The sequence below is a fragment of the Bombina bombina genome, chromosome 5, assembly GCF_027579735.1.
Source record: "Bombina bombina isolate aBomBom1 chromosome 5, aBomBom1.pri, whole genome shotgun sequence".
Lineage (NCBI taxonomy): Eukaryota > Metazoa > Chordata > Amphibia > Anura > Bombinatoridae > Bombina > Bombina bombina.
The window spans coordinates 1,052,274,508-1,052,302,079 of NC_069503.1; the positions used below are offsets into that span (position 1 = coordinate 1,052,274,508).

At 37.4% G+C, this 27,572-nt stretch overlaps 1 protein-coding gene across 1 annotated transcript in view; it reads left to right on the plus strand.

Moving 5' to 3' along the window:
• DEPTOR (DEP domain containing MTOR interacting protein) overlaps positions 1 to 27,572 on the plus strand; it is a 293,215-nt gene that overhangs the window by 129,637 nt on the left and 136,006 nt on the right. Inside the window, 3 exon segments of the mRNA XM_053715320.1 lie at positions 14,468 to 14,573; positions 14,575 to 14,648; positions 22,749 to 22,753. Of these exon segments, the coding sequence (XP_053571295.1) occupies positions 14,468 to 14,573; positions 14,575 to 14,648; positions 22,749 to 22,753 (185 nt within the window).

Sequence of the window (27,572 nt, forward strand, 5' to 3'; positions counted from 1 at the left end):
TTTACAGGCAACTTTGTATTTATTTTAACCAGGTACAATAGCTATTAAATAGTTAATAATAATAAATAGTTAATGTATCAGCCAATCGGATTGAACTTGATTCTGATTGGCTGATTCCATCAGCCAATCAGAATATTCCTACCTTAATTCCGATTGGCTGATAGAATCCTATCAGCCAATCGGAATTCGAGGGACGCCATCTTGGATGACGTCATTTAAAGGAACCGTCATTTGGCGAGTAGGCGTCGGTTGAAGAGGTTGGATCCGCGTCGGTTGGGAAGAAGATGGCTCGGCTCCGCTCCGCTCCAGAAGAAAGAAGATTGAAGATGCCGCTTGATAGAAGACTTCATCCCGATGATGGACTTCCGACTTCAGCCCGATGATGGAGTTCTTCAGCCGCCGCTTGGATCAAGACTTCGGACCCTCTTCTGGACCGATCGCTGAACCCGGCGAGGTGAAGACAAGGTAGGAAGATCTTCAGGGGCTTAGTGTTAGGTTTATTTAAGGGGGGTTTGGGTTAGATTAGGGTTATGTGGATGGTGGGTTGTAATGTTGGGGGGGGGGTATTGTATGTGTTTTTTTTACAGGCAAAAGAGCTGAATTCTTTAGGGCATGCCCCGCAAAGGGCCCTTTTCAGGGCTGGTAAGGTAAAAGAGCTTTGAACTTTTTTAATTTAGAATAGGGTAGGGCATTTTTTTATTTTGGGGTTTTTTGTTATTTTATTAGAGGGCTTAGAGTAGGTGTAATTAGTTTAAAATTGTTGTAATTTGTTATTTTATTAGAGGGCTTAGAGTAGGTGTAATTAGTTTAAAATTGTTGTAATATTTTTCTAATGTTTGTAAATATTTTTTTTATTTTTTGTAACTTAGCTTTTTTTATTTTTTGTACTTTAGTTAGTTTATTTCATTGTAGTTATTTGTAGATATTGTATTTAATTAATTTATTGATAGTGTAGTGTTAGGTTTAATTGTAACTTAGGTTAGGATTTATTTTACAGGTAATTTTGTAATTATTTTAACTAGGTAACTATTAAATAGTTATTAACTATTTAATAGCTATTGTACCTGGTTAATATAATTACAAAGTTACCTGTAAAATAAATATTAATCCTAAAATAGCTACAATATAATTATAATTTATATTGTAGCTATATTAGGGTTTATTTTACAGGTAAGTATTTAGATTTAAATAGGAATAATTTATTTAATAAGAGTTAATTTATTTCGTTAGAATAAAATTATATTTAACTTAGGGGGGTGTTAGGGTTAGGTTTAGAATTAGCTTTAGGGGTTTAAAAATTTATTAGAGTAGCGGTGAGCTCCGATCGGCAGATTAGGGGTTAATGCTTAAAGTTAGGTGTCGGCGATGTTAGGGAGGGCAGATTAGGGGTTAATACTATTTATTATAGGGTTATTGAGGTGGGAGTGAGGCAGATTAGGGGTTAATAAGTGTAGGAATATTTAGGGGTTAACAGCTTGGAATATTTTGCTGGCTTGGTCGACATCACGGCGGATCCGGATATTTTGATCTAAGTGATTAAGGCTACCCAAAACCAATTATTTTTGCAAGATTTGGTAATTTCCGTGTGAGAGCTGATACACTCTACTATTAAGAAAAAGACAAGTATTCACTTATATTTATTTGAGCCTATGGGGGATATCTATCAAGCTGTCAACTATGCCAATATGCTCGCCTAACATCGCCTAACATTGCGGCCGCGTATCTCAATATGCTCTCCTTATTTATGAAAAAAGCCGGCAAAAGACGTGCACCAAGTACTGGGCTATGAGCACCGGACTGTTGTTAACTAACAGTCATCGATCTCGCTTTTTCCAAACTTTATTTATACCCTGTCACTAAACACTGCCACTATACTAAAATGTTTAACCCCTATCCCGCCGCTCCCCGACCCCGCCGCAACCTAAATAAAGTTATTAACCCCTATTCCGCTGCTCCCTGACACAGCCACAACCTAAATAAAGTTATTAACCCCCATCCCGCCACTCCCCAACCCTGCCGCAACCTAAATAAAGTTATTAACCCCTATTCCGCTGCTCCCGACCCCGCCGCAACATAAATAAAGTTATTAACCCCTATATCGCTGCTCCCCAACCCCGCCGCAACCTAAATAAATGTATTAACCCCTAAACCTCTGGCCTCCCACATCACTACCACTAACTAAACCTATTAACCCCTAAATCGTCAGCCCCCCACATCACCAAAAATAAATTAAGCTATTAACCCTTAAACCAAACAACCCGCTAACTTTAAATTAAAATTACAACATCCCTATCTTCAAATAAATTTAAACTTATCTGTAGAATTAAAATAAACTATAATAAACTATTAAATAACCTACCCTAACTATTATCCTACAATGAAATTAAACTACCAATTAAAAAAACTAAATTACATATTAAAAAAACCTAACCCTACTCAAATTATTTATATATACTTTCAAACATTATTAAAAGTACTAAATTACCAAACAAAAAAAATAAGTTACAAACCCCCCCCCCACTAAATTACGAAAAATAAAAAAAACACATTATCAAAAATAAAAAAGAATTACACCTAATCTATTATCCCTATCAAAATTAAAAAACCCCCATAAAATAAAAGAACCCTAGCCTACAATAAACTACCAATGCCCCAAAGGAATCAGCTTTTTTACCTTTTTAAAAAAATACAAACACCCCCCAACAGTAAAAACCCAACAGTTAAAAGGATGCTCCACGCCGGATGTCTTCAGGATGGACCTGCTCCACACCGGATGGATAATGATGGAAGAGACCGCCCGGATGAAGACTTCTTGCTGCCTGGATGATGACTTCTCCGGCTGGATGGATCCTTCAAGCAGGACTTCAAGAACTGTAAGTGGATCATTGGGGGTTAGTTTTAGGTTTTTTAAGGGTTTTTTGGGTGGGTTTTATTTTTAGATTAGGGTCTGGGCATGTAAAAGAGCTAAATGCCCTTTTAAGGGCAATGCCCATACAAATGCCCTTTTCAGGGCAATGGGGAGCTTAGGTTATTTTAGATAGGTTTTTTTATTTGGGGGGGGTGGGTTTTACTGTTGGGGGGTGTTTGTATTTTTTTTACAGGTAAAATAACTGATTTATTTGGGGCAATGCCCCACAAAAGGCCCTTTTAAGGGCCATTGGTAATTTATTGTAGGCTAGGGTTTTTTTTATTTTGGGGGGGCGTTTTTATTTTGATAGGACTATTAGATTAGGTGTAATTCTTTTTTAGTTTTGATAATGTGTTTTTTATGTTTCCTAATTTAGTGGGAGGGGGGTTTGTAACTTAGGCCTAGATTTAGAGTTTGGCGTTAGCCGTGAAAACCAGCGTTAGAGGCTCCTAACGCTGGTTTTAGGCTACCGCCGGTATTTGGAGTCACTCAAAATAGGGTCTAACGCTCACTTTCCAGCCGCGACTTTTCCATACCGCAGATCCCCTTACGTCAATTGCGTATCCTATCTTTTCAATGGGATTTCTCTAACTCCGGTATTTAGAGTCGTTTCTGAAGTGAGCGTTAGACATCTAACGACAAAACTCCAGCCGCAGGAAAAAAGTCAGTAGTTAAGAGCTTTCTGGGCTAACGCCGGTTTATAAAGCTCTTAACTACTGTGCTCTAAAGTACACTAACACCCATAAACTACCTATGTACCCCTAAACCGAGGTCCCCCCACATCGCCGACACTTGAAAAAAATTTTTTAACCCCTAATCTGCCGACCGCCACCTACGTTATCCTTATGTACCCCTAATCTGCTGCCCCTAACACCGCCGACCCCTGTATTATATTTATTAACCACTAATCTGCCCCCTCAACGTCGCCTCCACCTGCCTACACTTATTAACCCCTAATCTGCCGACCGCAAAGCGCCGCCACCTACGTTATCCTTATGTACCCCTAATCTGCTGCCCCTAACACCGCTGACCCCTATATTATATTTATTAACCCCTAATCTGCCCCCCACAACGTCGCCTCCACCTGCCTACACTTCTTAACCCCTAATCTGCCGACCGGACCTGAGCGCTACTATAATAAAGTTATTAACCCCTAATCCGCCTCACTAACCCTATCATAAATAGTATTAACCCCTAATCTGCCCTCCCTAACATCGCCGACACCTAACTTCAATTATTAACCCCTAATCTGCCGACCGAATCTCGCCGCTATTCTAATAAATGTATTAACCCCTAAAGCTAAGTCTAAACCTAATACTAACACCCCCCTAAATTAAATATAATTTAAATCTAACGAAATTAATTATCTCTTATTAAATAAATTATTCCTATTTAAAGCTAAATACTTACCTGTAAAATAAATCCTAATATAGCTACAATATAAATTATAATTATATTATAGCTATTTTAGGATTAATATTTATTTTACAGGTAACTTTGTATTTATTTTAACCAGGTACAATAGCTATTAAATAGTTAAGAACTATTTAATAGCTAAAATAGTTAAAATAATTACAAATTTACCTGTAAAATAAATCCTAACCTAAGTTACAAATAAACCTAACACTACACTATCAATAAATAAATTAAACTACCTACAATTACCTACAATTAACCTAACACTACACTATCAATAAATTAATTAAATACAATTGCTACAAAGAAATACAATTAAATAAACTAGCTAAAGTACAAAAAAATAAAAAAGAACTAAGTTACAAAAAATAAAAAAATATTTACAAACATTAAAAATATATTACAACAATTTTAAACTAATTACACCTACTCTAAGCCCCCTAATAAAATAACAAAGCCCCCCAAAATAAAAAAATGCCCTACCCTATTCTAAATTACTAAAGTTCAAAGCTCTTTTACCTTACCAGCCCTGAACAGGGCCCTTTGCGGGGCATGCCCCAAGAAATTCAGCTCTTTTGCCTGTAAAAAAAACATACAATACCCCCCCCAACATTACAACCCACCACCCACATACCCCTAATCTAACCCAAACCCCCCTTAAATAAACCTAACACTAAGCCCCTGAAGATCATCCTACCTTGTCTTCACCATACCAGGTTCACCGATCGGTCCAGAAGAGCTCCTCCGATGTCCTGATCCAAGCCCAAGCGGGGGGCTGAAGAGGTCCATGATCCGGCTGAAGTCTTCATCCAAGCGGGCCAGAAGAGGTCTTCCATCCGATTGAAGTCTTCATCCAAGCGGCATCCATCCGGAGCGAAGCGGCAGCATCCTGAAGACCTCCACCGCGGAACATCCATCCTGGCCGACGACTGAACGACGAATGACGGTTCCTTTAAATGACGTCATCCAAGATGGCGTCCCTCGAATTCCGATTGGCTGATAATATTCTATCAGCCAATCGGAATTAAGGTAGGAATATTCTGATTGGCTGATGGAATCAGCCAATCAGAATCAAGTTAAATCCGATTGGCTGATCCGATCAGCCAATTAGATTGAGCTCGCATTCTATTGGCTGATCGGAACAGCCAATAGAATGCGAGCTCAATCTGATTGGCTGCTGATCGGATCAGCCAATCGGATTGAACTTGATTCTGATTGGCTGATTCCATCAGCCAATCAGAATATTCCTACCTTAATTCCGATTGGCTGATAGAATCCTATCAGCCAATCGGAATTCGAGAGACGCCATCTTGGATGATGTCATTTAAAGGAACCGTCATTCGTCGTTCAGTCGTCGGCCAGGATGGATGTTCCGCGGTGGAGGTCTTCAGGATGCTGCCGCTTCGCTCCGGATGGATGCCGCTTGGATGAAGACTTCAATCGGATGGAAGACCTCTTCTGGCCCGCTTGGATGAAGACTTCAGCCGGATCATGGACCTCTTCAGCCCCCCGCTTGGGCTTGGATCAGGACATCGGAGGAGCTCTTCTGGACCGATCGGTGAACCTGGTATGGTGAAGACAAGGTAGGATGATCTTCAGGGGCTTAGTGTTAGGTTTATTTAAGGGGGGTTTGGGTTAGATTAGGGGTATGTGGGTGGTGGGTTGTAATGTTGGGGGGGGTATTGTATGTTTTTTTTACAGGCAAAATAGCTGAATTTCTTGGGGCATGCCCTGCAATGGGCCCTGTTCAGGGCTGGTAAGGTAAAAGAGCTTTGAACTTTAGTAATTTAGAATAGGGTAGGGCATTTTTTTATTTTGGGGGGCTTTGTTATTTTATTAGGGGGCTTAGAGTAGGTGTAATTAGTTTAAAATTGTTGTAATATATTTCTAATGTTTGTAAATATTTTTTTATTTTTTGTAACTTAGTTCTTTTTTATTTTTTGTACTTTAGCTAGTTTATTTAATTGTATTTCTTTGTAGCAATTGTATTTAACTAATTTATTGATAGTGTAGTGTTAGGTTAATTGTAGGTAATTGTAGGTAGTTTATTTAATTAATTTATTGATAGTCTAGTGTTAGGTTTATTTGTAACTTAGGTTAGGATTTATTTTACAGGTAAATTTGTAATTATTTTAACTATTTTAGCAGTTAAATAGTTCTTAACTATTTAATAGCTATTGTACCTGGTTAAAATAAATACAAAGTTACCTGTAAAATAAATATAAATCCTAAAATAGTTATAATATAATTATAATTTATATTGTAGCTATATTAGGATTTATTTTACAGGTAAGTATTTAGCTTTAAATAGGAATAATTTATTTAATAAGAGATAATTAATTTCGTTAGATTTAAATTATATTTAACTTCGGGGGGTGTTAGTATTAGGGTTAGACTTAGCTTTAGGGGTTAATACATTTATTAGAATAGCGGTGAGCTCCAGTCGGCAGATTAGGGGTTAATGTTTGAAGTTAGGTGTCGGCGATGTTAGGGAGGGCAGATTAGGGGTTAATACTATTTATGATAGGGTTAGTGAGGCGGATTAGGGGTTAATAACTTTATTATAGTAGCGCTCAGGTCCGGTCAGCAGATTAGGGGTTAATAAGTGTAGGCAGGTGGAGGCGACGTTGTGGGGGGCAGATTAGGGGTTAATAAATATAATATAGGGGTCGGCGGTGTTAGGGGCAGCAGATTAGGGGTACATAGGGATAATGTAAGTAGCGGCGGTTTACGGAGCGGCAGATTAGGGGTTAATAATAATATGCAGGGGTCAGCGATAGCGGGGGGCGGCAGATTAGGGGTTAATAAGTGTAAGGTTAGGGGTGTTTAGACTCGGGGGTACATGTTAGGGTGTTAGGTGCAGACGTAGGAAGGGTTACCGCATAGCAAACAATGGGGCTGCGTTAGGAGCTGAACGCTGCTTTTTTGCAGGTGTTTGGTTTTTTTTCAGTTCAAACAGCCCCATTGTTTCCTATGGGAGAATCGTGCACGAGCACGTTTTTGAGGCTGGCCGCGTCCGTAAGCAACTCTGGTATCGAGAGTTGAAGCTGCGTTAAAAATGCTCTACGCTCCTTTTTTGGAGCCTAACGCAGCCTTTATGTGGACTCTCGATACCAGAGTTATTTTTATGATGCGGCCAGAAAAAAGCCGACGTTAGTTTTTCAGGTCGTTACCGACAAAACTCCAAATCTAGGCCTTAGTGTTTGCTTTTTTCTGTAATTTAGTACTTTTAATAATGTTTAATTAGTATATTTAATTAATTTGAGTAGGGTTAGGTTTTTTAATATGTAATTAATTTAATTTAATTTAATTTAATTGGTAGTTTAATTTAATTGTAGGATAATAGTTAGGGTAGGTTAATTAATAGTTTATTTTAATTCTACAGGTAAGTTTTTTAATTTATTTGAAGATAGGGATGTTGTAATTTTAATTTAAAGTTAGGGGATTGTTAGGTTTAGGGGTTAATAGCTTAATTTTTTTGCGATGTGGGGGGCTGACAGTTTAGGGGTTAATAGGTTTAGTTAGTGGTAGTGATGTGGGAGGCCAGAGGTTTAGGGGTTAATACATTTATTTAGTGGCGGCGGTGTCGGGGAGCGGCGGAATAGGAGTTAACAACTTTATTTAGGTTGTGGCGGGGGTCGGGAAGCGGCGGGATAGGGGTTTATAACTTAATTTAGGTTGCGGCGATGTCAGGGCGGCAGATTAGGGGTGTTTAGACTCAGGGATTATGTTAGGGTCTTAGGTGTAAACGTAACTTGTTTTCAACCATAGAAATCAATGGGATATCTGGCAGCATCGAACATAAGCTTTCGGTGCTTTCAGACTCCTATTGATTTCTTTGGCATCCGCGGCCTCCAGGGTGGCGGATTGAAAACCAGGTACGCTGCGTCGGAATAGCCGCGAGCGTACCTGTTAAAAGTTTGATAACTGGGAAAAAGGGTCAAATAGAGCCGAATGTGTATTCAGAGCATCTGTAATGACGTAAGCATCGATCTGCGTCGGATTGAACCGGCGGATCATATGTTACGTCACAAATTTCAACATTTGCCGGTCTGTAGGCTTTGATAACTAGGTCAGATCAAGCTCACAACAATTAAATTGCGGAATTCCAGCGTATTTGCGGTTCACAGCTTGATAGATAGGCATAGCATCAAAGAAAGAGAGAGGAGGCACCGGGTAGTTTCACAAACAAAAACGTCCTTTATTAAGGTAATAAAACAGGAGACACTTCGGATAAAGCTTAAATCCTTGGGGCAATGGTGTAGTGGTGGTTCCCCACGTACCCTAGTGCTGACATGTTTCGGCAAATGCCGTAATCGTAGCTATAGGGTGCAAGCTTGTTTGTTTATTTAAATACACAGTTCACATGTGATTGGTTAAAATCTGATGTGCTACGTAGGTAACACCCACCTCCACCTGTAGTTATTCTATCTGCCCTAATCTAGGATGTGTTACTATGCTATCCACTTTGTGCACAATTTTATCTGTCTTGATTATAAGCAGATTAATATGATAAATAGTATCATTCACCAAAACCTTCCTTATCGTGTGTATATAAATAAAGTAACACCAGAGCTGAAAAAAAACCCATATGATAATACATTTTAAATAATAAACTAAAGGTACAATTGTAAATAAATACAATAAATAAATAAATAAAGGTAAGGTAAGGATCTGTTAAACAGACACAGTACTGGAGGCACCAGAGAGTATTCTTGGCAGCTAACAATAATAGGCATTTTTACATTAAACCATGTTTTACTATAGTGTACATATACTAGACTATATTTAGTCAGTTTCTATGTCCTGTGTGTAGTTGCCTAAGGTAAAATTTATCAAAGGTGAAATTTATTTATATGCATATAAACTTGTAAGCATATATCTGTGTTTCGATGCTTTGTTTCGAATACACAGGCTAACACCAGAAATTAATTAAATCATATTCAGAGTTGAGCCCATTTGGCACCCTGGTGTTCAACCTGTGTATCCAAAACACTTCCCTTTTGAGGAGCAGATTCTCCCTATCACCTCCCCTATTTTGTGTATTTACTACCTCAATAATTGTCCATGACAATGTCCCTGGATCTTTATTATGTTTTAACTTGAAGTGGTTTACAAGGGGGGTGGTGAGTTTACCTTGCTTAATGTCGTTTATATGTTCCCTGATCCTGGTTCTGACTTGTCGAGACGTTTGTCCTGTATATTGGATGTCACATGTGTCGCAACTAAGAAGATAGACTGCATATGTGGACCTACAGTTAAAGAGCGCCCTATGTGCAAATGTTTCACCTGAATAGGCACTCCTAAATATATTTCCTAGTTTAACATGTCCACATGCTATACAGCCGCTAAAGTTGCACTTGTAAACCCCTTTATACCTTAACCAAGAGGATGTATTTGTTTCATCTTGTTTTAATTGTGTGGGGGCTACATAATTTCCTATTGTTTTGCCTCTCCTAAAGGCAAACCTCACCCTTTGTGTGGCAATGTGTGCGAGCTCGTCATCAGCCTTCAGCACTGTCATGTGCTTGCGTATAATATTGCACACCTGATAATATAGATAGGCCTCTATGAATTTCAGCGTAGGAATGAAGTACTCTCTCTATTTAGCTACCTAGAAGCTTGATAAATCCTTTAGTTGTTTCACATGCAGAAATGTGCTGAACGACCCCAAGAGACACGGATTAAATGTGTTTACAAGCATACTTGCTGTGTGAATCATTTTGACTGCACACAAAACTGCACAAAACGTTTAGGTAATCTATGCTTGAGCTATAATGCATTAATATTAAATTAAAAATATAAGCTGTTTTATTCCTGAATTATTTGGACACAGCATTGTCAGTTTTCTATTTTATAATAATATCATAGATAATAGTGGACTCTGGGTGCATCATAGATAATGTTGAGGCATATTAACAAACCAGCTCTATATGCAAAGTATCTTTAATAAAATGTTGCCTTTGCTTAAAGGGACACGAAACCCAACATTTTTCTTTCATGATTTAGATAGAAAATACCATTTTTAATAACTTTCCAGTTAACTTCTATTATCTAATTTGCTTCATTCTCTGTGTATGCTTTGTTGAAGGGGCAGCAATGAACTACTGGTTTCTAATTGAACACATGGGTGAGTCAATGGCAATCTGTATATATATGCAGCCACCAATCAGCAGCTAGAACCTAGGTTCTTTGCTGCTCCTGAGTTTTTCTAGATAAACCTTTTAGCAAAGGATAGCAAGAAAAGGAAGCAAATGATAGGAGTAAATTGGAAAGTTGTTTAAAATAAAGTCTAAATCATGAATGTCTAATCGTCACTTTACTATCCATTTAAACCATTAATAATTAAAACAGTGCTATCCCTCCCAATAGCTCTTCCAATTCTAAAACTCTACATTTTCTATTTTACAATAATAAGTTTTGTTATGTGTTCACAAATGTCTATACAGGGGCAGCAAACCTAAGGCACACATGCCCAAGGTGTCATTTAAATGTGCAAGTTACCCAGGCTACTGACTGAAAAAATACTGATTTGTTGCATAGGGTGTAGACATTAGTAGAAGTGTTTTGAAGAAAGATATTAATTAAAGAGAGATTAAAGATATCTTCTTTTTGTGTAAAAATGTGTTTTGTTCCACTCTCTCTAGAGAGGCCAAAAAGCAAAATCTGTAACCTAAGTTTTCATAATGTTGAAAATTGCCTAAAACAGCAATTTGAGTGTGTGTTTGGGGGGGGGGGGAGGTTAGAAGTTGAGGGCTACAAATGAGAATTTGTTTGTAAAAGTATAGATGCTACTATAACTTTTACATTTTTAGTATGAGGATTTCTTCAGTAGAAGGTGTGGTTTACCTCAGTGTTGGCTGGAGTTGAGAAACACTGGTTTACCTTAAAGGGACATTATACACTCATTTTTTCTTTGCATAAATGTTTTGTAGATGATCTATTTATAAAGCCCATAAAGTTTTTTGTTTTTTTTAAATGTATGGTTTGGCTTATTTTTAAATAACATTGCTCTGATTTTCAGACTCCTAACCAAGCCCCAAAGTTTTATGTGAATACCGTCAGCTACCTTCTCCAGCTTGCTCCTGTTTGTGTAAAGGGTCTTTTCATATGCAAAAGAAGGGGGAGGGGGGGGGAGTGTCTTATTTGCCACTTGTAGTTGGCTTTCCAGCTACCTTTTCAACAGAGCCAAACTGAGAGCTTCTAAGTAAGTTTTTAAACAGTTTTATACTGGATTTTTATATCAGTATCGGTGCATCTTATTCTTTATAGTAGTGTCTATTACATGCAGTTGTATGAAAATGAGTGTATACTGTCCCTTTAAAGTGCCATAAAACATGTTGAGATCTGTGCATATCCTAAAAGGACTTATTAAGTAAATGTAGTAAAATTTAAAAAAATTGCTGGCAAGTATTTTAAAATAATTTTCAAAAATAAGCAAAATTAATTACATAGCCATGCTGTCTGGAGTAGTCTGATCCACCCCGTTATCAGTGTTTAGACACAAGCATTGTATTTCAACTGAGTTCACCGCTTCTAGGCATGCTCCAGCAGATAACACTGTGCACTTTTGCGTTCTACCAAAGCAAAAAAATTAGAATATTGTGCAAAAGTTCATTTTTTTTACTAATGCAACTTAAAAGGTGAAACTAATATATGAGATAGACTCATTACATGCAAAGCAAGATAGTTCAAGCTGTGATTTGTCATAATTGTGATGATTATGGCTTACAGCTCATGAAAACCCCAAATCCACAATCTCAGAAAATTAGAATATTACATGCAATCAATAAAACAAGGATTGTACATCGAACAATATCGGACCTCTGAAAAGTATAAGCATAGCATGCATACTGTACGTACTCAGTACTTGGTTTGGGCCCCTTTTGCAGCAATTACTGCCTCAATGCGGTGTGGCATGGAAGCTATCAGCCTGTGGCACTGCTGAGGTGTTATGGAAGAACAGGATGCTTTTATAGCGGCCTTCAGCTCTTCTGCATTGTTCGGTCTCATGTCTCTCATCTTTCTCTTGGCAATGCCCCATGGATTCTCTATGGGGTTCAGGTCAGGCGAGTTTGCTGGCCAATCAAGCACAGTAATCCCAAGGTCATTGAACCAGGTTTTGGTGCTTTTGGCAGTGTGGGCAGGTGCCCAGTCCTGCTGAAAAATGAAGTCAGCATCCCCATAGAGCTTGTCTGCGGAAGGAAGCATGAAGTGCTCCAAAATCTCCTGGTAGACGACTGCGTTGACCCTGGACTTAATGAAGCACAATGGACCAGCAGATGACATGGCTCCTCAATTCAACACAGACTGTGGAAACTTCACACTGGACTTCAAGCATCTTGCAGTGTGTGCCTCTCCATTCTTCCTCCATACACTGGGTCCTTGGTTTCCAAATGAAATGCAAAATTTGCTCTCATCAGAAAAGAAGACTTTGGACCACTGAGCAACAGATCAGGTCTGTTTTTCTTTAGCCCAGGTAAGACGCTTCTGACGTTGTTTGTTGTTCAGGAGTGGCTTGGACAAGAGGAATACGACATTTGAAGCCCTATGTCCAGGATCCGTCTGTGTGTGGTGGCTCTTGATGCACTGACTCCAGCCTTAGTCCACTCCTTGTGAAAGTCCCCAACACTTTTGAATTGCCTTTTTCCTGACAATCCTCTCCACGCTGCGGTCATCCCTGCTGCTTGTGCACCTTTTTCTTCCACACTTTTCCCTTCCCACATTGCTTTCTATTAATGTGCTTTGATACAGCACTTTGGGAACATCCAACTTCTTTTTGCAATTACCTTTTGAGGCTTTCCCCTCATTATGGAGGTTGTCAATTATGGTTTTCTGCACAACTGTCAGGTCAGCAGTCTTTCCTATGATTGTGATTCCTACTGAACCAGACTGAGAGACCCATTTAAAGGCTCAGGAACCTCTGCAGGTGTTATGGCTTAATTAGCCGATTACAGTGGGGACACTTTGAGCCTAGAATATTGCACCTTTTCACAATACTTCAAATTTTCTGAGATTGAGGATTTGGGGTTTTCATGAGCTGTAATCATAATTTCTCACAATTATGACAAAAATCACGGCTTTGAAACTATCTTGCTTTGAATGTAATGAGTCTATCTCATATATTAGTTCACCCTTTTAAGTTGCATTAGTGAAATAAATTAACTTTTGCACGATATTCTAATTTTTCGAGTTTCACCTGTAGATACAGCCATAGAAGGAAATGTGTGGGGGGGAGTTAGAGCTGTACCAATTCGGAGAAACTTAAATGAAAGGGTTAATGGCGAGGTACTGCAATATAAATTTGAAGATAAAGTAATTAAAGTTCATATTATCCCAACTTGCTTTATGACCCTTAATTGCTTTTCTGTATATATTTTATCCACCCCTTTCAAGGTATCACTGCCTGTTAAGAAAACTTATGTAGTATACAGATTTATGTAAAAAATAAAACCATACTAAATCATTTTTGACGAGATGATTATATATTATTCTTTCCTTTTTTTGAGACGACACTCGTTGTTATTTGTCATATGTGTGTTACACTTTCTTTACCTAATGTTGTTGTTTTGTTTATCTTTCCTTAAATACCAAAAAAATAGATATATTAAAGAACAAAAGATATTTGATTTGTAGCATTTGCTGGTTACAGAATTTGGCCTATCTTAGGGAGTGTGGGACAAGCACAATTTTTACACAAAGCAAGAGACGTTTAGTTTTAAAATATGGATTTATAAGTAATATAAACTGCAAAAAATAAAAATAAAGGTCCACAGTGTTACAGGAGATGCAGATTTTCATTGGTGGCCTTGTGTATAAAATAAATACATTCATATGCTTTCAGTATTTATTTTGTTCCTGTTTCCTGTAATTAAACTATGAAAATTGTGGGCTTTCCGATTCCTGATAAGTGCAGACTTAACACTGCTGTATTGGTTGCACACTCTAGTGACACATTTAAAACTGTTCTTAATTGGCCTAAACAGAAAAGGAAAACTAAGATACAACATGGTGGTGTGTTACAATTTTGTTTTAATTTTCCCTTTATTTACGGGGAGTCAAATTTCATGCCCTGCCCTTTAATACATAAGTAAACATTTTCACATATAAAATAACATAATCCTGTTTTCTCTGCCATGATAGGATTATGAATACGGGAAAACACACTTTGCAAGCAAGAGATGAGGAAGGTGTAAAATACGAACGTTCTTTTGTAGCTTCTGAATTTGTTAACTGGCTGGTTTATGAAACAAGAGGCAAAATCAAGAACTGAAGCTGATCAGCTCTGCAGAAGATTGCTGGAGCATGCAATCATTCAAACATGGTAAGAGGAAACTACCTGTTGTCAAACCGTTTAGCTGAGTTGCATCTTAGAATTGGAGGTTAAAGGGAGCGATGCATAATTATGCTTCTAATGATACCTGTTTATGATTGGTCCACATATATATTCTCATCTGGGACCAGAAAGCTTCATAACATTCTTTGGACCAATGATAAAAGATTCTCTAGTTAAGAAACAAACTATAGTGTAAATTTACAGTGGCAGAATTTTATAAGAAAAAGGGGGAACCTGGAATTCTCCAGAAAGATGAGAAATGCCTCCCGTAAAGCTCTCCGCTCAGATGAGATGATCTAAAATGGAAGGCACCTCTAATCTCTCTGGCACTTTCCAGGTTCCGCCCTTTTCATTATAGAATTCAGTGAGTATAGCCCATGTGAAGTACCCTGCACGCTATAATTTCTCTCCAAACTAGAGAATATTTGATCCTTGGACCTATAGAAAGTCTCTGGGAAACTGAAGCTGTCAGTTTTATTTTAAATATAAAGAAATACAAAGTACAATGTAATTTGTAAAGATACCCATAATATACAAAGTTAGAGCCTAATTTGTTATACAAAAACTGTTCAAAACATAATCAGAATTTTGCAATCATAATCATAAATACACTGCTGTATACAGAATTTGTATGCATTAAATAAAAAATATGGAAAGTGCAATGTGTAAATGTAATAAAGAGACATGAAAGTTTGATGAAACCCAAATTTTTTTCCCGATTAAGATAAAATCATATAATTTTAAACAACTTTCCAATTTCCTTCTTTTGTCTTATTTGCTTTCATTTCACTTGGATATCCTTTGTTGACGGAGCAGTTAATGCACTACTGGAGCTTAAAGAAATCAAATGACAAGATATATATTAAGATAAGGAATCGGATATGGCAACAGGCGTATGTTGGAAAGTTAATGTGTGTGCTCTGTTTGAATCATCAACATTTAATTTTGATTTTACAGTCCCCTTAATGAAATTTCTCTCTCTTATTGATAGTATCAGATTTTACTTTTTCAAACAGAAATAATCTACAATGTAGTTAGTTATGTTACATTGTGTGGCTGTTGTAAAAGTGTGCTGTCAAATAGTGACATAAATATTGCAAAAGTCAAGGTGATAACCTATGTCACAGTTTTTCCAACATCAAGGAGACATATAGGACGAGATTACATTTACGACTCAGGCTTAAGCGTAACTGCTGAAACCTGCACCGCCAGTAATTTCACCTCGCACATCGGGAAATCACATAAACCCCGCCGGCAGTTCATAAAGTGTCGTAAGTCGGAAAAGCTAGGGATGTCCAGAAATGTGCGAAAATACACATTTCCTGGAGTCGCCATAGACTTACGGCACTTTAGAAACAGCCGGTGCATAAGAAAATAAAAAAACAAACGCCAAATCTCCCGTAAAAGTTTAACCCTCCTCCCAAAAATAAACCTGACACGTAAAAACCCCTATATCCGCAATCCCCCCACTTGCAACTAATAATAAAAGTATTAACCCCTTAAACCGACAACACCCCACAACACAATATGCTTAATTAAACTATTAACCCCTAATCCGCCATTTACCCACATCGCAATCTACCTAATAAATGTATTAACCCCTAATCTGCCATTCACCCACATCGCAATCTACCTAATAAAAGTATTAACCCCTAAATCTGCCAACCCCAACATTGCAAACTACCTAATAAATATATCGCAAAGTAACTAATTAACCCCTAAACTGCCAAATCCCCACATTGCAAAGTAACTAATTAATTTATTAACCCTAAACCGCCCCAAACACCTACATCGCAATAAACCTAATTAATCTATTAACTCCCTAAACCGCCCACCCCCCCACAACGCAAATAACTTATTTAATTACTAAGTCCCCCAAACCTAATACCCCATACATTAACCCAAAATTACATAAAATACTAAATTACAATAAGAATAAAAAATCCTAACAGTACTTAAAAAAACCCTAGATTAAATTAAATTAATCTAAAATAAAAAAGTCTAACATTACAGAAATAATAAACCAAATTATTGCATCAGCCAATAGGATTTTTTCACCCCTTTAATTCCGATTGGCTGATAGAATTCTATCAGCCAAACGGAATTCAAGGGACGCCATCTTAGATGACATCACTTAAAGGAACTTCATTCTGGAAGAGTCGTCGTAAGACGAGGATGCTCCGCGCCCGCATGTCTTGAAAATGGAGCCGCTCCGCACCGGATGGATGAAGATAGAAGATGCTGTCTGGAGGACCACTTCTGCCAGCTTGGATGGAGACTTCTCCCGGCTTCGTTGAGGACTTCTTGCGCTTGGATGAAGACTTCTCCCGGCTTTGTTGAGGATGAATGTCAGTCTTCAAAACTGTAAGTGGATCTTTGTGGGTCTAGTGTTAGGTTTTTTTAAGGGTTTATTGGGTGGGTTTTATTTTTAGATTAGGGTTTTGGGCACTTGAAAAAGAGCTTTTTATTTGGGGGATTTTATTTGGCAGGGGCTTGGTTGTGTGGGTGGTGGGTTTTACTGTTGGGGGGTTGTTTGTATTTTTTTTTTACAGGTAAAAGAGCTTATTTCTTTGGGGCAATGCCCGCAAAGGCCCTTTTAAGGGCTATTGGTAGTTTAGGTTTAGACTAGGGTTTGATTTGTTTCTTCGGGGGGGGGGGGCTTTTTTTTATTTTAATAGGGCTATTAGATTAGGTTAATTAGTTTAAATATCTGATATTTTCTTTTTTTATTTTGTGTAATTTAGTGTTTGTTTTTTTGTAATTTAGGTAATTGTATTTAATTAATGTAATTGATTTAATTGTAGTGTAAGGTTAGGTGTTAGTGTAAGACAGGTTAGGTTTTATTTTACAGGTAAGTTTGTATTTATTTTAACTAGGTAGCTAGTAAATAGTTAATAACTATTTTGTAACTAATCTACCCTAGTTAATATAAATACAAACTTGCCTGTAAAATAAAAATAAAACTAAGATAGCTACAATGTAACTATAGTTATATTGTAGCTATCTTAGGGTTTATTTTACAGGTAAAATTTAGTTAATTATAGGGATATTTAATTAGATTTATTTTAATTATATTAAAGTTAGTGGGTGTTAGGGTTAGGTTTAGGGGTTATAACTTTAGTATAGTGGCAGGCGACGTTGGGGGAGGCAGATATTAGGGGTTAATAACTGTAATGTAGGTTGCGACAATGTTAGGGACAACAGATTAGGGTTAATAATATTTAACTAGTGTTGCGAGGCGGGGCTGAGGGAGTGTGGCGGTTTAGGGGTTAATATGTTTCTATTATAGTGGCGATGATGTCCGGAGCAGCAGATTAGGGGTTAGTATTTTTATTTTAGTGTTTGCGATGCGGGAGCGGCCTCGGTTTTTAGGAGTTAATAGTAGTTTATGGGTGTTAGTGTACTTTTTAGCACTTTAGTTATGAGTTTTATGCTACCTGCTTTGTAGCGTAAAAAACCATAACTACTGACTTTCAGTTTACGGTACAGATCTTGACGGTATTGGCTGTACCGCTCACTTTTTGGCCTCCCCAGTAATTACGTTGCGTTACGGCAAAAACGTGTGCGGTGCAGAAATACCTGCAAGACTAGTAATACCAGCATGGTTAGTAAAAAAGAGCATTAACGCCTGCTTTTTCACCCATACCGCAAACTCGTAATCTAGCTGTTTATTAGTTATTGCGGTAGGGGATTGCTGTTGACCGGTAGCTATTGCGTATGCGGTTAGGTGTTGGTTTATATTTTTCAGGGAGTTATGGGAGTTATGGTGTTCACTTTTTTTAGCGTAGGCTTGCTGCACTGCCTATGTGTGGCAAGGTGAAATGGAGTAAAATTTCTCTATTTTCGCTGACGTCAAATCCTTGCGCTGAATATGTGATACCACACGGGCGGCGGGTGAAATATACCATAGTCATCTACAGAAAGGATTAAATATTAAAGCAAATTAATCCAGGGTTCTCTAAATAACTAACAGTATTACAAGTGATCACTAAGTATGTTTTATTCCATCTGCATGTGTTACATTAATTTGCAGTTTTTATTTTATTAGTATTTTGATTCATAAATCATGACTTGACACACCCCAGGTGCTTAGGAACCATTGGGATCCTGGAATTTTACCCCTGGCTCCTGACTTTTTGAGTTATTCTCAAAAGATCAAATTTCCCGTCAAAGGGGATTATATGTAATTTAGCATCTCTGCAAGCTTACTCACTATTTTACTGAAGGTAATGTCATATACATTTTAAGCCGTCTATTATTGACTGCATCTTTCAACACCACAAATCTCCTAAGTGATTTATCCCTGCAGGTGGATAGGTTTGGAAGTAGTGAACCTGCCCTCCTGCAGTCACCACTTGCGATGTTGCTTTGCACAGCAAAATTTAACATTGCACAAGAGGATTTTATGGCAGACAGGAGGCTTCATATTTTGCATCAAATCTTTACTGACTTCTCCATATATCTATATACAAATAAGACTGTCAGGCACCTAAAAGTATGCTGGCCCCTAAAGTTTTAAATGGATTTGAGTATTTGGCTGAATGAAATGTATTAAACCACGTGGCGTTTTTAGGTTTTCTGCTGCCCTAGGCAATCAAAATGTTGCTGCCACACAAACCCCCGCATACCTCAGATTTTAAGCCATTTTTTGTACATAATATTTTTTGGTCAGGGTGTAATTTGATTTTTTTTTCATGGCATTTCAAAAGTAAATGTTGACTAGGCATACTGTGTATGTGTGTGTGTATATATAGTCCCTCTGTAGAGCTTGGCCCACAACTTATTGCACAGGGTGCACTTCAAATAATCATATAATTCATATATCTTCACAAACTGGAACGCTCTCACTGGTGTTGCAAATTAATACCCTTTAATTAAGTGTCATATGTAAACGTTTTCAGGTCTTACCCCCGTTCCGGCGTCATCTGATAGAGAGAGAGAGAGAGAGAGAGGAGAGGAGAGAAGAGAGATAGATATCATTTAACAAGTGGGACCGGACCGGTGCCCCCAAACATCATGAGCTTTTAAATATTGGAATAAAAGTTATTTCTTATTTCGAGGAACGTCCATTGAGTGCTTTCTGATTCTGGAATATATATATATATCTACTGTATATATTTAAGAGACTCAAAAAGAGCTGCACCCTCCAATCAGCTGCCCAAGGCAAATGGTCTTGTTTACCTAGGCCAAAATCACGCCCCTGTATCCCCCCAAAACATATATCGGATATATTCTTACTCTGCAGGTTTTTCTTTTTTTGGTCTTATTACCTTAATAGGCAAACATAAGATCCATCTCCTGTCAAAGGGATTATATGTAATTTAGCATCTCTGCAGCTTACTCCCTTTTTTACTGAAGCTAATATCCTATACATTTTTAAACAATCTATTATTGACTGCTTCTTTCAACACCACAAATCTCCTAATCTGATTTATGATAAATATGATTTAGGATTTAAAAAAAAAAAAAAAAGTGTTTGGTTTTGGATAAACCTTATCCCTTATTCTCAGAAGCAGAAACTATTATGACAAATATTGAAAAAGTACTCAGTACTTTTTTATGGAAATTACAAGTAATAAAGGGTGGGGAACTGATGGTTTTGTGTATCAGATTTCATTGTGGTTACGAATTTATGATAAAAGATTGCAAATTATTGCTGTCTTTTTGACAATATTATACATATTGTCTTAATATTGATTTTTTGTTCAGTGAGTTGTGGTTTTTGGACAATTTAAAATGTGTTCATATTTCAAATATTGTGTTTAGCTACTTTTTTGTAGGAGTGGAATCCACTGATACATTCATTCTTGTGTTTTTCAACGGTATTTGGTATCCAATACTCTCTATTAGTTATACAGTATATAAAAATATCTGCAGTCAGAAGGTCAGTTTTGTTTAACCCCTTACGTGCCAGAGAGATCATTGGATGCCAGCAGGGAAATTGATCAAAATCCTTTTCAGAGGGCTAGATTTACTATCCCTGCAGGCATATAGGTTCGCAAGTAGTGAACCTGCCCTCCTGCAGCAAAATTTAACATTGCACAAGAGAATTTTATGAGACTGGAAGCTTCATATTTTGCAATAAACCTTTACTAACTTCCAAAACAACAGCAAAAAAAACATGTGGATGAGGACACAGAGAAGGATCTTTTTGATCATACGAGCAATCCCATCTTTAGTCTGAAACACATTTTGCACCTGCACTCTTCATTCAGAATGATCTCTACCTCCTCCTCATCAATCTCTGGATCTGGAGGATACAGCTTTTATCAGGGCTGAATGCCATAGGCCCTCCCTTCCCAGCAAGGAGTCAGCTACTCCTGATTTTGACTCAAAACTTGTAACCTTCCTAACCAGGGTAAGGACCCAAGGAAGGGCATTGAGAGATCCCTCAGTGGTGTCCAGCATAAACTCCTGGACATTACAAGTGTTCAGCATAAACTCCTGGACATTACAAGTGTCTCATTAGAGATTTTGCTAATCTCTAATGAGACACTTCTCTCAGGCTCCTCCTTGGACCCTTCCATGGTGAAAGAGTGGGCTTTTAGAGCCTTTTATCTCTTAGGTAATGCTAATGTTGCTCTCTTTAGCAAAAAGCTTAGAGCTGCGCTGATGCGCATTGACCCCCAACTGGCCGTACTGTCAACTGAAGAGGCCAGGCTTGCAGGCCCTTTTATTTGGAGATTCCTTTCTCACTATTATGTGACATTATGTGTCAACTTTCACATCTATCGACAGAATTCAAGCCTCTCTTCGGAAAGTTTTCCAACCATAGACTGTTTTTGCCAGGGCCAGCAGATTCAGAGGTTGTCTGCCTGCCAAATCATGGTCCTCAACCAATTCCAATACCCCTCTGGGCAATACAACTTAGTTATGTTCCTGTACCAATCTAGGCCTTCAAGGACCAGACCAGCTGCTGTGTGAGATCCCTCCCCCATGCATGCCAAGGTGAGTCCTTTATCCCCTCCTTCTCCCCCCCACCTTCCATTAGCGGGAAGACTCATTTTTTACCAAAATTGGTAAACAGTTACCTTAGACCCTTGGATTCTCCAGACTATTCAATGATTTGTCATACAATTAATTTGCCCTCTTTTTTCAGTCTCAGTTCCCCAAACCCATGCTTTTGTCACTGAAAGGACAGAATCTTATCAAAGAGGAAGTTTTGTCTCTGTAGTCAAAAAGAGCTATAGAACATGTTCCTTGGGTGGCTCCAGTTGGTTTCCTGAGCAACCTGTTTCTTGTCTCCAAAAAGACTGGGGGTACCGGTCTGATACATCAATTTGATGAATCTCAATTTTTTTTGTGTACCACCACTTCAAGATGGAGGGCATTCACATACTAAGAGATCTGCTCCCTTTGAATAACTGGATGGTGCACCTGGACTTAAAAAATTCTTATTTGACAGTGCTTGTGGCTTTGACTTCCACAAATCCCTTCAATTCCGTTGGGTGGATCAGCTTTGGCACCTACCTGCATTCTGTTTGGTCTCAGCTCTGCCCTGGTTCTTCATGAAGCTTCTCAAACCAGTGGTGGCTTGTCCTCCGGGCTTGTGGTTTTTGTCTTGTGATTTATCAGGATGACATCTTACATATGGCTCAGGATAAAGACGTTCTACTCTCTCAAATGCATGACATGTCCACTATCCTCAGCTCTCTGATGTTTGTGATCAACGTAGAGAAATCGAGCCTGATGCCTTTGCAACTGGTGCAGTTCCTGGGTTTCTCCATAGATGCGATACAGGGTCAACTTCTTCTTCCTCAGGAGAAGATAGACCGTATCAAGTTGGAGATCCAGTCAGCACTGTCTGCAGTTTCCATCTCCACCCATAAACTGTGAGAATCTTTGGCCTTTTGTTCTCTTTTTGTCCTGTTCTCGATAGACTTGTTTGCATCATGGACCAATCGCTAACTTCCTCGTTTTTCAGTTGGCTTCCGGATCCAGATTGCATAGGAGTGGACGCCTTTCTTCAAGATTGGCACTCTTAAAGGAGCTTATGCACTCCCTCCTTTTGCTATCATTGCTCGGACACTTTTGATCGGTGCTTCCAGTTCCTCGTTACTCTGATCATGCCCCTGGTGGGCAACTCAGCCATGGTTTGCTCCCCTCCTGCAGATGTGCTCAGCTCCTCCTTCTGAGGGCCTTTTTGCAAGAGGCTTCTCTCCTTCTGTGTAAATTCTGGGCCCCAGGCACTAGAATATGTTATGCTTCAGCCTGGGCAGTCTAGGTTTGTTGGTGTGTGGGAAGAGACGTTGATCTCTTTTCTGCCTCTTTCCCCATGATTGTGAATTTTGTCACAGAACTTTTTTCTCAGGGAAGGCATACCGGACTGTCATCTTTTTTGTTTGGCCCATTTCAGCGGGCCATCTCCCCTTTGAGGGTGTTCTCGCTGACAGATACCCTTTGGTCTGCCGCCTTCTTCGGGCTATTCAGTTTAAGAACTTTCAACAATCTCATTATTAAAGTCTCTGGAACATCAGTTTAGTTCTTTCTTTCCTCAGGGACTGGTCTTCCATGTTAAACTGGTTCAGATTCATCTCAAGGCTCAGCTTATGTGTTTCACCCCAGATTCTGTAGTTCAAATAAGTAATTCTGCTCTTAGATTCTCAGATCTTATTTAGATGCTGCAAACAAAATCAGGGCATCTGGGTTTTCTTTTCGTCGTCTATTCTTGCTGAAAGCTTATTTAAACAAATTGTTATTGCTCTGTGGTCATTAATAGCTTATGAAAACCTGGTTCTTTTTAAGTTTATGGCCTCATTCTCATTCTTGGACAGTTGTAGATTTTTATATGTACTGTGATGCTTATGGGTAACTTGTCTCATGTCACCTGTATGATTCCTTACAGCTGACAGTTGGTCAAGTTAGAGAAAGGCAGAGAACAGCACAGGCTCCCAGTCAGTTTTATAAGAGATATCAGACTGTACTACCAAACAAGGAAAGACACTGGATATTTAGAAATGCTGAATATTCTTAAGTTCTCGACTGTATTACCTAAAGCAAACTTTTTTCTTTTTGCAAAAGGCTAAGGGCAAAATCAAGGGCATTGTGTAGGAAACTTTCACAACAAGAGAGAGAGAGAACATTTCCACAATATTTTATTGAAAATATTCAAATTATAAGACAAATGAGCCATTTGAAACTTTATTTGGCTGCTGCCTCATTTTCATTGAACGAGTGACTTTTGTTTCAATAAAAACTTTATTTATGGAGACTGAATTTTGAATTTTATTTTTGCTACTAAATATCATATTTCTTTTAATGTTTTATGCATTTAAAAATCTAAAAAACATTCTTAGCTCATGGAATGTACAGAATGGGGTGGTGTGCCTGATTTGACTCATTGGGCCCTATTTTGCCTACCCCTTGATCTAAGGACATCACTTTTTAATATACAATTTAGTTATTTTTTTGTGTAATGTTATTTAGTTAAATACTTAGCGGCCAGATTACAAGGGGAGCACTAATTAACGCTTCCGCTTAAGTGTTATTGTTGTAGAAGTGAGCTTTTTTGTGGTGCGTGGGGTTGCACTTGTATTATAAGATGAAAGTAAACTGTTTTCGTTCATGCTCTGACCCGACGAGTGCAAAAAGTTGAACTTAAACAAAATTTCTTGTGTGTTCAGTATTCCCCCATAGAAGTCATTGGAGCAAAAAAGTGAGAAAGCAACCTAAAACCCATCTCTTGCACAAACCCGATCGCATATTTTCATGTGTGCTAACCCAACATGAAAATATGAATATTTCACATTCCATGTTCTTCAATTGAAGAATATGTTCTCTTTATTCATAAATAAACATTTCTACATATATCTAGTGGTATTTTGGTACAATATATATATATCCAATATATACATTGGAATGTAATGTATTTACAGTAAATACATAGTTAAATCTTTTGTTAAAAAATAATTTTTCATAAATATGTTTTTTCATGTTTTCATCTACATTAAAGGGACACTGAACCCAAATTTTTTCTTTTGCGATTCAGATAGAGCATGAAATTTTAAGCAACTTTCTAATTTACTCCTATTATCAAATGTTCTTTATTCTCTTGGTATCTTTATTTGAAATGCAAGAATGTAAGTTTAGATGCCGGCCCATTTTTGGTGAACAACAACCTAGGTTGTCCTTGCTGATTGGTGGGTAAATTCATCCACCAATCAAAAATTGCTGTCCAGAGTGCTGAACCAAGAAAAAAGCTTAGATGCCTTCTTTTTTTATATAAAGATAGCAAGAGAACGAAGAAGCATTGATAATAGGAATAAATTAGAAAGTTGCTTAAAATTGCATGCTCTATCTGAATCACTAAAGAAAATTGTTGGGTTCAGTGTCCCTTTAACTGCAAAGGGCTCTAATGGACTTATATATATGTCTATGTATGTATTTATGTGTATATTTCTGTAAAAACATATGTACCACATATACAGCCAGACATATACGGTGTATATATTTATATATTCACATATACACCTTTAGACATATATATGTTTGTAATCTCTATTTTAAAGCCCTTTGCAGACTTTTTTTTCTAACACCTGAGATCTCATATCTTTGAGCCCTTATAACTTTTTGTGTGCAATATTTTCTGTGATAATTTTTATTAGATGCTGTTATTATGAGTGTAAGTGTACTTTGTAATGTATTTTTTTATGTGTTTTGTGACCCTTTTTTGTTTTGCGAAACCGTTAACCAGAGCTCTGAGGACACGATAATCATTCTAGTGTAAATCGCGATTGCGCTTAAAACATGCGCGTTTACTTTCAACTTGTAATACCAGTGATAAGCTTGACGAGCGCAAAACACCCGCAATAAACACCCTTATTGCTTGTGCGCAAATGTTTGCGCACCACTTGTAATCTGGCCCTTAATCGGCAGTTTCTATTAAACATACGTTAGTTTTTTTCAGCAAAATATACAATAAAAACTAAATTTTGCAATAAACTATGTGTAGCCTTTTTTTTTTTTTTTTAAAGAAAGATTTGATGCCACTTGTCACCCATCAAAAATCTAATCCTGAAAATGTATTGCTAATTTTTGTTGTCAGCTTCCAGATGAAGTTTCCTAGTTAGATTAATCAAATCGTAAATTCAAATTACAGACTTGGAATAGTTTATTGGCTATGAAAATCGTTGCATAAACCTTGGTGTACATCATGTTCACCAATTAAGGGAGATTACGAGTGTTGCACTAACGGTAGCGCGCAAAGGATATCTTATATATATGGAGAGGGAGCTCATCACATTGTAAATAATTTGTTTGTTTGATCAATTTTAAGACACTCTTGTGCATGTATCAGCAAATGCATTAGAGAGTAGATGGTTACTGTGAGAAAATGTTATATGAAAAACAAATTAAATTATATTTATATCATAAACACAATCTCTAATTCAGCAATGTTTAATGACCCTTTAATGTAACAACCTTTCATCCAACCAATGAAACACAATACTTTTGCCATTAAGATATGTTATTGTTGTTAACTAAAAAAAAAGATAATACTTTAGAGACTAAGGCAACATTTTGTAAATAACGCAGGAGAAAGTGTACTGCAGGGGTGTGTGTGGTAAGATGTAAATGTCACACTCCGCCCACATAGTTTCCTTGCTATTATGTGTTCTTTGTTTTAAATCTTTGAAAAATAAGTGCATAGATGTACGAAAAGCAATTTTAGTGCAAAATAAATGTATCAAAAATGTATCAAATTATTTTTCCCACATAAAGAATACTAATACTAGGGAATGACTGTATTCTTCAATATTAATAAGCCTATATTTTGTAACTATTTATTTCAAAACTAGTCTGGGCTAGAGTATTACTGCTCTGAAAGAAGCTTCTGTGAGGTTACTGCTAATCGTATTGTAAACATTAAACAGGATGGTCATTCATACTTCATAATCTCACTGAAATAGTTTTGGAAATAATCTGACTGTTGCAAGACAAAACTCAAGCGTTATATGGTGATCAGCAATTTGGTTTATTTGTTTATTTCATCTCTGATATTTTTCCTATGATCAGAAAAGCTAGGAAAACAAGTTTAGTTTTTATAGTATTTACAAACAAAACAACACACTAAATTATGACTGGAAGATGTAATTGCTGGAAAAGCAGATGAATTAAATCATTGACACATACCAGAGCACAGAGGCAAAGTGTTTACTGGGTAATTGCCTCTGCTATATATAGAAAACAATCCTTGTTTTTATCTAATCAAATGACGGCAAAGAATTTAAGGGAGTATTATATGAAATGTTTAGTATAAACTATGATGGAGGGAATTGCAGAAATATCTATCTATTTATCAATCTGTCATTCTGTCTATCTGTATGTCTGTCTGCCTATGCCTGTATAAGGACAATGACTAAAGTAATGACGATAGTATAAGTATATGTCTAATGGAATTATAAGGTAACCATATTACTATGACATAGCCTCTAGTCATAGACTTTTTTTTGTTTCAAATGAGACGCACAATTTCAACGCTTCTTCCCTTGGTTTGCATGCAATACTGCATTTTTTTCAGTACTTGTTAAAAAAAAAAATATTATTTATTATATTAAACAATCCCTTCTATATGCCCATATGGGGTACACAACCCAATTTTAATACTTGAGTAAACTGTGTGCTTATTTGCCCCAGTGCATATGTGGGGCATGGCCGTAACATGCATGACACCCATCAAGTCATCGCTTGATAAGTAGGTTCTGGCCAATAGTTGAAAACACAGATTATCACTGTTGTTTAAGAAAGCTGAATTTCCAAAGGGATTGGTGAAGAAAGGGTTATTTTGTTGTATACATTTCAAAATAAAGACTTTTTTCCCCCTAAAGGTCCCTATATATGTTGTATGTACAGCCAGGGTATAAAAAAACTAAGTGTCAAAACGGGCTCAGTACAGAGGTGATATAAATTTAA